Source organism: Pelophylax lessonae (genome assembly GCF_965119305.1).
Source record: "Pelophylax lessonae genome assembly, chromosome: 4".
NCBI classification, from domain to species: domain Eukaryota; kingdom Metazoa; phylum Chordata; class Amphibia; order Anura; family Ranidae; genus Pelophylax; species Pelophylax lessonae.
In genome coordinates this window covers 104027291-104040390 of record NC_138771.1, presented here as the reverse complement: position 1 = coordinate 104040390, position 13100 = coordinate 104027291, and the positions used below count along the sequence as shown (strand labels likewise).

The window sequence follows — 13100 nt, the reverse complement described above, 5'->3', positions numbered from 1 at the left end:
ACCCGGGCAAGCCACGGAAGGCGGCGGGAGGGGGGTACGTCCAATCCCGCTCCTTGGAATGACAGCTGAGTGGCTTCTCAGCGCATCGGTTGTCATTACAAGACAGCCGACCGTCGGCTATGGATGCCGGTACCGGGTGATGCCTCTAGCTGCAGGCATCACTCCGGTACATACACTTTCCCAAAATATTGGGAAAGTGCATATCGGCCACTGATATATCGGTGTTGCCAATAATCGGTCGATCACTACTTTTTAGTACAGAAAGTGTTAAGTGTGGTACACACTAAGAAAATCGGGCAAACGACGATCTGATTTTCCTCGTTGTTTCACAGCAAATCAGAACTGATGAAGGGAAACTCGTCTGAAAATTTTCGTATGACAAAGGCTTTTTTTTTTTTTTGTTGTTTATTGTTTCTGATCATGTGCAGTCTTTCTTTTCTGATTGTTCTTGTACAAAAATCATACGAAAACGGTACACATTAAACTAAAATCTCTAGTTTTGTTCCCGTACAAGAAAAATTTTGGAGATTGTCCCTTCAAGAATTTAAGTACGAAAATTTGAAATCGGCTGTCGAAAGTTGTGTACACACTATACAAAAATCATATAAAAGCCTTTGAACGAAAATGTTCACCCAATTTTCTTATAGTGTGTACGAGCTTTTAGAGTTTGTCAGACTTTTATTGCTGTGTGTGCCCAAACAGGGAGATTTCAAATTGGTGAATGTCCCCAAGAAGGACACAGACAGCATTAAAGCTGTGTCCCCACTGCAAGGGTTAGGAGAAACCATTTCTCTTACCTGATCCTCTGCTCCCCTGGCATATAGTGCTCCCCCACACTTCTGCAATGGACTGTCCCTTGGCATCAACTCATACAATGCAGGGCTATGGACCCTGTACTTATCTTGATGATGTCAATATCCTAAAATGCTGGAGCGTGGGAAAGAAGTCGCTGCATAGCACCGGTCTTACAGCAAGAAGGAGACGATCATCAGGTAAATAAATCTTCTCTTATTGTTCCTCTAGACCAGGGATGTCACACACAATGTCATTGTGGGCCACATCAGCATTATGGTTGCCCTCAAAAGGCCAGTTGTACCTGTGAGGCTAGATGTCGAGAGCACGCCCCCCCACCACCACCATCAGAAGTCAATGGTCCTGACCCTCCCTTACATCACAGTGCACCCCCCTTACCTTGTGCTGCTGTTGGAAAGAAGCTGGGGGCAGATCTGGGAAGCAGAAAGTGCAGGGTCTGGAGGAGGACCAGAAGAGGGCTGAAGTCTGCTGAATGCTGAGAAAAGAAGAGACCACAGACAAAGTGGTGCTGTGGCTGCACAGAGAGGCACAGGATCTGTAGGAAAAGTTCTTTCCTCCTATCTGTTTCTGACTGCTGAGGCAGGAGGGCAGATATGAGCCTCTCCATGGCTGCATAAGGGGGGTACCGCAGCTGCAGGAGAGGTGTGAGGGCCAAATGAAATGGCCTGGAGGGCCAGATTCGGCCAACGGCCTTATGTTTGACACATCTAGACCTAAACAAGCAATGAACCTGTGTAGCATGGGCATAGCCCACAGGAAGAGGCATTTATTTGTCTGGAGATAGTTGCATTACTGGTGTTTACCAAACTTTGACTTGCAAACCATAATCACATTGTATGAGAAGTGAAGAACTTGTATGTGATATATATCAATATCCTGTACTGTCATTATCATTATAATAAATAATAAAAAAAAATATTTATATGTATATATTTTTTTATATTAATAAATAATATAATATTAATGCATAATACAGAATTAGAAGGTAACATACCAGAACGCTCTGTGTCTTCATTGGTAACTTGAATAAATGTTGTCTTCACTCTTTTCCATTTATAGGCACCATTATCAAAGAAAAATATAATACAAAGATATTCTCCACTTTGAGAGGTTGTAATATTTTCAATGTCCAGATAATAAACAGAATTAAGTGAATGTGTATGGTTATATCTTTGATAAATTCCCTCAATAGAACAACACAGATTATTATTTGAAATGTTGAATGTATCTGTATCCTTTATTACTTCCACTGAAGATAAGCACTTAGAAGTTCCATTACGATATGTAGCTATCCAGAGCAAAGCATGTGAAACATTTAGGTTAACATGACACTGAAGGGTGACCTTTTCATCTTTCACAGAAGTTGTTGTATTATGTTTATTTTCATCGGTATCTGCAAGAAAAAAAAGTGTCAGAAAGTGCCAAATCCTATTTTTACAATTTGCTCTTTTGAACAATAACCTAGTTAACAATAAAGTGGTTAATATGTTTCAGTCTATATAAAGGTGATATTATACAGTAGGTGGATTATGGCGTACTTTTCCCCCTGTTCTTTATTTACTTGCTTCAACCTCTACCTGCCCATCCCCACCAGTATATCATTTATTTTTATGGCTCCCTCCCTCGCTGATTTGGAAATCCCTGGTACTTCTGGGTACAGGGAATCATGTGGCTTACCCATGTGACAACACAGGGCCTGTCAGTACAGTCACAGTCAATGGTTCTTTTTGAGCTACAACTGATGCTACAAATTAAATATTTAGAAAGATTAGTTGTAAAGTTTGTTAAACGTAGGTTACCAGGCAGTCATGACCCCCATCAGTTTGCATACGGAGCAAACAGAAGTACAGAGGATGCCATTGCGATGACATTGCACACGGCAGTGAGCTATATGGAAAGCCCGAGTAGTTATGTGAAGATCCTTTTTATAGACTGCAACTCAGATTTTAACACCATTATTCCAGACTTCATAGGTGTGCACACCCTATTGCATTAGGGTGTGCAACCTAAAGCTCAAATACTCATGCATGTGTGTGCCTACATGTACATGGCTCCGGTACATTAATCTCCCTGCTAGCACAGGGAAAGTGAAGTACGTAGGCACCTCTTATGCAAAGCAGGTAAGAGGGAGATCTTTCCCATCTCCCTGCTGGTACACAGAGCGATAATGCTAATGTGTACTAACTAGGTGATTAGTATACACCCGGCACATCCTGTGTGCACGCCTATGCCAGACTTATTGTTCAAGAATTAGTTGAAGCTGGGTCTGTAGGCGTCCATCTGTCTCTGGGTTAAGAATTTCTTGGTAAATAGATCTCAAGTGGTCAAAATGGGTCGACAATCCTCTTCTGAACAACAATTAAATGTAAAATCTCCACAGAGCTGTGTACTAAGCCCTCTTCTTTATACACTACCTACGACTGTACACCATGCTATCGCACAAACATTATTATTGCTGATGATACTACGGTAGTCAGTTGTATCACTGGTGGGGATGAGGAATGTCAACCACTTCAGCTCCGGAAAATTTACCCCCCTTCCTGAACAGGCCCTTTTTTTGTGATAAGGCACTGCGTTACTTTAACTGACAATCGTGCAGTCGTGCAAAGCTGTACCCAAAAAAATGTATGTCTCTTTTTTTTCACAAATAGAGCTTTCTTTTGGTGGTGTTTGATCACCTCTGGGGTTTTTATTTTTTGCGCTTTAAACAAAAAAAGACAGACAATTTTGAAAAAAAAACAATATGTTTTACTTTTTGCTTTAAAACATATCCAATAAAAATTTTTAAAAAATCTAATTTCTTCATCAGTTTAGGCCAATATGTATTCTGCTACATATTTTTGGTAAAAAAAATCCCAAAAAGCATATATTGATTGGTTTGCGCAAAAAGTTATAGCGTCTACAAATGATGGAATATATTTATGAAATATTTTTTTTTTTTTTACTAGTAACCAGCAGGATTATTGCAATATTATGCAATATTACCGCGGACAAATCGGACACTGGGTAATCATTTTTTGGGGACCAATGACACTAATACAGTGATCAGTGCTAAAAATATGCACTGTCACTGTACTAATGACACTGGCAGGGAAGAGGTTAACATCAGAGGCAATCAAAGGGTTAACTGTGTGCCTAGGGAGTGTTTACTAACTATGTGGGAGGTGCTTGTACTGTGGGAAGGCAGAGATCCGTGTTTCTGCTTAGCTGAAACACAAGATCACTACCTTCCTTACCAGCAGAACGACCTTGTTTACATAGGCAGACCGCCGTTCTGCTTCTCTCCTGAATGATCGCAGCGGGCGGGAGAACATCAAGTCCGACGAACCCGCTGATGGGCTCCAGCTGTGTCCAATCACAGCAGGAGCAGGTCACCGGCGGCGTGCGTGCCTGTTCCAGACCCAGAAACGCTAGATTAAAGCACAGGTACGTGATTCTGCGCACAGGAGCCGCCGGCCCACAGTAAATGTACGTTAAAGAACAGAGGTAGAAAAGATAGTGGAGTGCAGTAAATAATTGAGCATTCAATTTGGAAAAAACTAAAGAGCTAGTTGCGGATTTCAGTAAGAACAAGACTGAAATAGCTCCACTCTTCATAGAAAGTGAATGTGAGGGAAAAGTTTCTGCTTTCAAGTTTCTCTGGATATATATTTCTAAGAATCTTGTATGGTCAGTTAATATACACAACATTATAAAAAAAAAAAGTCTTTTAACAATTTTATTTTTTTAGACTGCTCAGGAAGAATGGTTTAGGACAAAAAATGTAGACATTTTACTGCTCTTCAATTGAGAGTGTATTGGTCTCAGGGGCGGACTGACAACTCATGGGGCCCCTGGGCAAAAGGAGATCATGGAGCTCCCTGTGTCTCTGCCCACACTCAAGCCACACCCATACAATGCCCCACCTACATATTGCACTGCCCACATTACATGTATTCGTCCTTACCCCTTTAGCTGCAGAGGCAGCAGGCGAGGGTGTGCACATGCTGCGGAAGGAATTATACCCCTTTCACAACTGGTGGGTGATTCAGACCCATTCAAGTGAATGAGGCCACTCTGTAAACGTCCTGCAACCATGTGCAATGCACGCAGTTGCATGCTAGTGTGGGATCCAAAGGGTTAAAGCTCTGCCTGCTTTAATCCCTTGGTCGCTGTACTGCACAAGGTTGCAGGGCCTTTACGGAGCAGCCCCATTCACTTGAATGGGTCACGATCACCCACCAAAAGCAAAAGCTGCTACATGTGTGCTCACCACTACAGTAAAAAGGGGGTGCGCTTGGGGATGAGGACAGAGAGGGGACCCCGGGATGAGGACAGAGAAGGACCCCGGGATGACAGAGAGGGGCCCCTGAGAAGAGGATAGAGAAGGGCCCCTTAGATGAGGATAGAGAGAGGCCCCTGAGATGAGGACAGAAAGGGGCCCCTGAAATAAGGACAGAGAGGGGCCCCTGGATGAGGACAGAGAGGAGCCCCTAGGATTAAGACAAGAAGGGGCCCTGGGATGAGGACAGAGAGGGGCCCTTGAGATAAGGACAGAGAGGGGCTCCTGAGATGAGGACAGCGAGGGGCCTCTGAGATGAGGACAGAGAGGAGTCCTTGAGATGAGAACAGAGAGGGGTCCTGGAGTGAGAACTGAGAGGAGCTCCTAGGATGAAGACAGGGAGGGGCCCTGGTATGAGGACATATTTCCCATGCCCATTTCCCCTGTGTGGCAGACGGCCTATCTTTGATTTGGGGGAGAGGGGGTTAACAAGATATGTGCTGGGGGGGTGCTTTTGGAGGGGAGAGGACTTGTGTTGGAATGGGGGGGTCGGATTTGAATTCCCCCATCCCACCTTCCAGCACAAGTCCTCTTCCCTCCAAAACCACCCCCAGCACATGTCCTCTTACCCCCTACCCACCACTCCTTCATGTGTGCATGCTTGATGCTTGTTACCTGACACCCCCCCCCCCTTCTGTGTCCCCCTCCTCTGTATACATTTATAAAAAAAATATGTGCAGACCTCAGATAGCCAGTGTGGCAATTGCAGTGTAATGTCCCCCCTACCCAGCTACTCCTCCTTCTGTCTGTTTACATGAGAACATCAGAGCTGAGAAGGAGGTTCTTCTGTAAGCTCTGTATGGTGTTCAGGTTTTCAGTGGGGAGAGATGCTGGTGTTGGTTGCAACAGAGGGGTGATCACTGCACATGGGAGCCCAGGCACCCCGCAAGAGATGTGGCGAAAGTGTCCCAGGTGCCCACGCTAGCGCGCCCCTATCAGGCCAGTTACGGAAGCTCAGCGCACTTGGCTGCAGGTTTCAGTGCAGATTTGATAGGACAGAGGTACCAGAAGCCTCTCATGGGACCCCCTACTGGTCCCATTCCCTCAAGCAGTGCCCAAGTGCCCTAATGGTCAGTCTGTTCCAGATTGGTGTACTGTAAAAGTGAAAAGTCAAATTTTTTTCTTGTTTTTTTTAAATAATGTAGCACTACTCCCTTGGGAGCTGCTGGTTACAGGTTCCCCTGGGTTACCCTTAGCAACAGCATAACAGTTCAGCATTTTCAAAGTGCTTTGGCTCAGTCAGGAAACAATCTAGGAGCTTTGGTTTTTGTGGTTTTATTGAGAACTTGGATAGGAGAAGTGAATGAGTGGGATACTCCAACTTGAATAAACTATGCACAACTTTTCTGGGACGACTAAATATTGCTGAGTGCGGCAAGACCGCTGCTTCACCTTGTCATTAGTAGTGAAGATGACATTAAAGAACTTGTAGATAAGCTGTACCGTGCTGCAGAACACTCTTCAGGGCCCTTCCTGGCACCCCCTTTGTCCCTATTCTTCAAGGTTTTCTACACTGCACCCTGTTTACTGTAACACTCTCTGTGTGAGCTAGCTCCTTGATCCCCTGACTTCATTGGAGTGGTCCCCCTTCCTGGGCAGACCCTTAGACAAATCTCCTGGTACTCACGGACACTGTTTTTCCCTGAAAGACTCTGCCAGCAGCTCCACTATCAGCTACTCTGGATCCTCTGCAGCTCACTCTGCTGATTGGCTAACTGACTTTGATTGACAGCAGTGGTAGCCAACGGCCCAACTGCTATGTCTCAGCCAATCAGGAGGGAGAGTCCCGGGTGGCCGAGGGACTCATGGACATCACTGGACAGAGAGGGGACTCAGGACTTAAGTGTCCCTTTAAATCCAGAACAAATAGATATAGGGAGAGCTTTTTTCCATGGGCAATAAAGGCAGGAAATGGGAAACTCCTTTTAGGTAATAAATGGGTAATGTTTTTGTTTTTGCTATTTTAACCACTTTACGACCGCTTATGTTGATACTACTGTGGCAGTGTGGCACGATCCCGTTCAGCGACATAGACCTACGTCGGGCGCGATCTCGGCTCCCATAGCGTGCTCCCGCTCGCTGCGGGTGCCGATTCCGATCGGATTCGGTAGGGAACCGATCAGTCACCAGATACTGACCAATAATTTTTGGTCAGTGTCTGGCGATCGGTCCCAGCCAATGGAAATCTGTCCCCTGTCTGTGTAATGTAAACACAGGCAGGGGAAGTGATGTCACTATCCCTCCTGGAGTCCTTTCGGTTCCAGGAGAAGACAGAGACACAGCAAAAACGTGACTTCCACCAAACAGCACACTGACACACCTCACATAGGCACATTTAACCCCTTGATCACCTCTGATCACCCCCTGATCACCCCCAAACCCCTCACAGTGAAGACTATATACAGTGGTATACAGATATTTTACTGATCACTGTATAAGTGTCACTTGTGAGCCCAGTTTCCGCCTGCGTTAGGCCCAAATAGGGTTAGGGCACCCGCCACCTATCCCCTAATAAAGTTTTAACCCCTTGATCAGCCCCAGTTAACCCCTTCACTCCCTATTACTCTGTGCACTAAATACAGTAGATAGGTAAATACTGATCACTGTATTTAGTGTCACTAGTGACCCTAATTTGCGCTTGCGCTAAGCCCAGATAGGGTTAGGGCACCCGCCACCTATCCCCTAATAAACTTTTAACCCCTTGATCTCCCCCAGTTAACCCCTTCACTCCCTATAACACAGTGCACTAATATATACAGTAAATCAGATAACTACTGATCACTGTATTTAGTGTCACTTGTGACCCTAATTTGCGCTTGCACTAAGCCCAAATAGGTTTAGGCCACCCGCCATCTATCACTTATAAAGGTTTAACCCCTTGATCTCCCCCAGTTAACGCCTTCACTTCCTATCACACAGTGCACTAATATATACAGTATATCAGATAACTACTGATTACTGTATTTAGTGTCACTTGTGACCCTAAATTTGCGCTTGCGCTAAGCCCAAATAGGTTTAGGCCACCCGCCATCTATCCCCTATAAAGGTTTAACCCCTTGATCTTCCCCAGTTAACCCCTTCACTGCCCTGTCACAGTGTTCACTATATACAGTGATTACCGATCACTGTATTAGCGTCACGGGTGACACAACTTAGGCTAGTTAGCGTCAGGGTCCCACTACACCACCGTTACTTAGCGTCAGTTAGAGTCAAGTACACTAACACACATACACACACACACACCTCCATTACTAGTATAGTGTTTCAACAGATCAATATCTGATCTGATCAGAACTATACTAGCTTCCCCATAGTTTAGTGTTCCCAAAACGCAGTGTTTGCACAATCAGCACTGATTCCTGCTAGCACCTGCGTTTAGCCCCCTTGCCCAGACCACCTTACCCAGGCAAGTGTAGTAATCAATAGATTACTGACACTTCCAAAAAAACACAAATCACACAAAACCGCTGCGTTAGCAGAGTCAGGCCTGATCTCTGTTAGCACTAGCAGGTTTTTTTTTGTAGCGACCAAATAGTCCTCGACAACCAGGTGCTTTTATTACCTAGTAGTCGCACTACTGTACCGGTAAATTTAGTTACTAAAATGACAAAACGTTGGTACAGTGGTGAAGAGATCTACAGTATGCTGACCATGTCAAGTGGGAGAGATGGGGAAGCCTCACTGGCAGAATCAGGGTCAGTATACGAACCAGATGACAGCAGCGGCTCCCTGACAGATAGCTCAGACGACAGAGGGGTCCCTGCTAAGGTCAGGCGTACCCGACCCCATTCTGGAGTTGCTGACTTACAAGAACCGGGAGTTTCTCGTATGCAGCAGAGTGCCAGTACTAGTGCCGCTCACACTTCTCGTGATCTGGCAAGCACGAGCGGCCTAGTACACCCTTGACCTTCAACCAGCACTGCAGTATCACCTGGTGACGTGGCGAGTCACCTAAGTGCAGTTGAAGCTGGTGCGGTGGCTAGCACGAGTCGTGGCCCGCAGCCACCGCGTATCCGAAGACAGGCCCATAGAGCCCATAGTGTCCTCCCTGAAGCACTGGCATATCCTAATTGGCAGCCCACAGATTCCACAGCGCCAGTACTTTCCCCATTCACCACCCAACCCGGAATCCAAGTGGAAACAGCTGGTTTTAATCCCATAAACTTTTTTGAGCTGTTTTTCACTGAAGATCTTTTCAGATCTATTGTGGACCAATCAAATTTGTACACTCAACAATTCATCGCCGCCAACCCAAATTCACCCCTTGCCAGACCATTCGCCTGGAATCCTATTACAATTCCCGAGTTTAAAATCTTTCTGGGCCTTTCCTTCAACACGGGCATTACAAAAAAGTATGAATTTGCAGTTATATTGGTCCACTGACCCAATTCATCAAATGTACGTGTTCTCTGCTGCTATGTCCAGGGCTCGATACGAACAAATATTTCGGTTCATGCATTTCAACGACAATGAACTCTGTCGTCCTCGGGGAGACCCTGCATATGATCGGCTCCACAAAATTCGGGCCCTCGTAGACCACTTCAATCAGCGGTTCGCAGCCTTGTTTACCCCCCAACAAGATGTCTGCATTGACGAGTCCCTGATTAAGTTTACTGGTCGCCTTGCTATCAAACAGTACCTCCCCAGCAAGCGTGCCAGATACGGGGTCAAGTTGTATAAGCTTTGTGACAGGGCCACAGGCAATACAGTTAATTTCCGTGTCTACGAGGGAAAAGATAGCACTGTGGAGCCCCCCGACTTCCCAGGCTACATAGGGAGCAGCGGCAAGATAGTTTGGGACTTGGTGTCACCCTTATTCGGAAAGGGGTATCACTTGTACGTGGACAACTTCTATACAAGCGTGCCACTTTTTAGACACCTCTTTCAATTTCAAATTGGCGCTTGTGGCACCGTGTGATCTAATCGCCGGGGCTTCCCCCAACGGCTAGTAAATGCCCCACTGAGCTCGGGGGAGAGAGCCTGCTTGAGGTGCGAGGAATTGCTTGCAGTGAAGTGGAGGGACAAACGGAACGTTTTCGTTCTGTCCTCCATTCACCCAGACACGGCAGTCCAAATTACTACGGTCACCGGTGTTGTTGAGAAGCCCCTCTGTGTCCACGACTATAACCATAAAATGGGAGGGGTGGACTTCAACGACCAGATGATGGGACCGTACTTAATTGCCCGTAAGGCCAGATGCTGGTACAAAAAAGTGTCTGTATACCTATTTCAATTGGCTATTTACAACGCTTTTGTCTTATACAAAGCGTCTGCCGGAACATTATCCTTCTTTCAATTCCAAGAAGAGATAATCAGAGCCCTTCTGTATCCAGCTGGTGCTCCTGCCCCAATTCCCCAACCAGATGCAGTGAGCCGGCTGCATGAGAGGCATTTTCCGCAATACCTCCCGAGTACCCCTACCCAACGATACCCCCAAAAAAGATGCCGTGTCTGCAGCAAGCGCGGATTTAGGCGTGACACCCGGAATTATTGTCCCGACTGTCCTGACCGACCTGGTCTTTGCCACAGTGACTGTTTCCGTCGCTATCACACACTAGTGGAGTATTAGCATAGGGTACAGCACGGCACAGTTTAGGGCACATTTACACAGGGTCTCAAAAGATGTTCGATGGCTATCGTCATTTTGAAAGACCCGAACCTAGATCCTGGAACTCTAACATTTTAAGAAAAAAAAATACATAAAAGCCAAAAATAGCTGTCGTCTCAGTCATTTTTTATGTTCTTCTACACTTCCTACTGTACTTTTAATGTACTTTGTTTGTTTTTTCATTCTTTTGTGACCTGTTTCTCTTGCAGGTACTCGTCGGCTGCCACGGCATTGATTTTATATATTCTGACACAAACAGTGTTTGCGCTCAGCATATATGGATACCTTTGCTGGCAGCAGCTGTGGTGATTTTCTGATTTCAGCACTGCAGTTAAAATCCTATTTTGGTATACGTGGATAGTGTCGTGTATACCCATCATTAAATTCAGTGGGTGGTTGTTTGGGCGGTTAATGATGAGTAATACTACACATTATTCCTGTGCTGATTTCTGATTGGTTCTCTTTTTGTTCGTTCAGCCCACAGGCTGCATGAAAAAAAAAAAAAAACCTATATGCCAAACAAGGACCAGCAATGTACTGGTACGTTACTGGAATTTGAGTGGTTATACCAGGATGATGCCTGCAGATTTAGGTATCGTTTTTTACAGCCAGCGGTCGGCTTACATGTAAAAGCAACCCTAGCGGATAATTGGCCGCTAGACTGCTTTTACATGCAGTGGGAGGGAACTCCCCCCCCCTCCTGCCGCCTTCCGCCGCCTTCCATGGTTTTTCTCTGGCTCTCCTGTCCCACCGGTTAACCCGAGAGTGTAGCTGGTGGTTCAATTATCTAACCATAGAGCTGATTGGAGATGAGAATGGCTCCAATCATCTCTAAGATATCGGAAGTTACGAGCAATTCATGACTTCTGTTTCGCCAGAAATAAACAGCGCCATTGGGAAATTGGGAAAGTATTTTATCACACCAATTTTTGTGTGGTCAGATGCGTTAAGGTCAGAGGAAAGATCTAGAGTCTAAAAGACCCAATTTTTTTTAAAAAGAGTACCTGTCACTACAGATTGCCATCATAGGGGAAATCTAAATTCAGCGTGATAACAATAAAAATGATTAAAGAAAAAAAAAATGAGAGAAAAGGTGTCAAAATAACATAAAAAAGCTAATTAAAAAAAAAATCAAGACCCCCTGTCCCCCCGTGCTTGCGCGCAAATGTGCACACAATCGTAAATGTAAACCGCTATTGCACCATGCATGTGAGGTATCGACGCGAACGCCAGGTCGAGGGCAGTAATTCTTGCAGTAGACCTCCTCTGTAAGTCCAAAGTGGTAACCTGTAAAGACTTTTAAAGGCTTTTAAAACCATACGTAGTTTGTTGCCGCGGCACGGGCGTGCGCAATTTTTAAAGCATGTCATGTTAGGTGTCTATGAACTCGGCATAAGATCATCTTTTAAATTTTACCAAACAATTTGCAATTATATAGTGTATTTCTGCATTAAATATAAAAAAAGTGTTTTTTTTACGCAAAAATTGTGTTTGGAAAATGTGTGACAAAAAAAATTGCAACATCCACCATTTTGTTCTGTAGGGCCTCTGCTTTAAAAAAATATATAATGTTTGGGGGTTCAAAGTAATTTTCTTGTGAAAAAAAAATATTTTTTCATGTAAACAAAAACTCACAGAAAAGGCTTGGTTTTCAAGTGATTAGAAGAGTGGGTGATGTGTTGCTAAAATTGAGCATAAAATGCCAGGACTGTTCAAACACCCCCCAAATGACCCCTTTTTGGAAAGTAGACACCCAAAGCTATTTGCTGAGAGGCATATTGAGTCCATGGAGTATTTTACCTTTTGCCCTAAGTTTCAGGAAAATGACAATTTGTTTTTGTTTTTTTGTTTGTTTTTTTTACACAAAGTTGTCACTAAATAATATATTGCTCATGCATGCCATGGGTATATGTGAAATGACACCCCAAAATACAATCTGCTGCTTCTCCTGAGTACAGGGATACCCCATGTGTGAGACTTTTTGGCAGTCTAGCCGCGTACAGGACCCCGAAAACCAATCCCCATCTTCAAGTTTTCTAATGGCGTAAAATGCTTATTTTACCTCTGCACTACCTGTCACAGTTTCAGAGGCCCTGACATTTCAAGATAGCACAAAACCCCCCCAAATGACCCCATTTTGCAAAGTAGACACTCCAAGCTATTATCTGAGAGGCATGATGAGTCCATGGAATAGTTTATATTTTGCCATTAGTTTCGGGGAAATTATTATTTTTTTTGTTTTGTTTTTTTACACAAAGTTGTCAGTAAATGATATAATGCTCACACATGTCATGGGTATATGTGAAAAAGTGAGATCTGCAAAACACTCAACATGCCTCTTTACAAATAGCTTAGGGT

At 44.6% G+C, this 13100-nt stretch overlaps 1 protein-coding gene across 1 annotated transcript in view; it reads right to left on the bottom strand.

Annotated features, from left to right (window-relative positions):
* LOC309552534 (uncharacterized protein) overlaps positions 1–13100 on the bottom strand; it is a gene marked incomplete at its 3' end in the record, with an annotated part of 156437 nt that overhangs the window by 88652 nt on the left and 54685 nt on the right. Inside the window, exon 3 of the mRNA XM_082253490.1 lies at positions 1808–2206. Within this exon, the coding sequence (XP_082109616.1) occupies positions 1808–2206 (399 nt within the window). The remainder of the gene's footprint in view (positions 1–1807; positions 2207–13100) is intronic.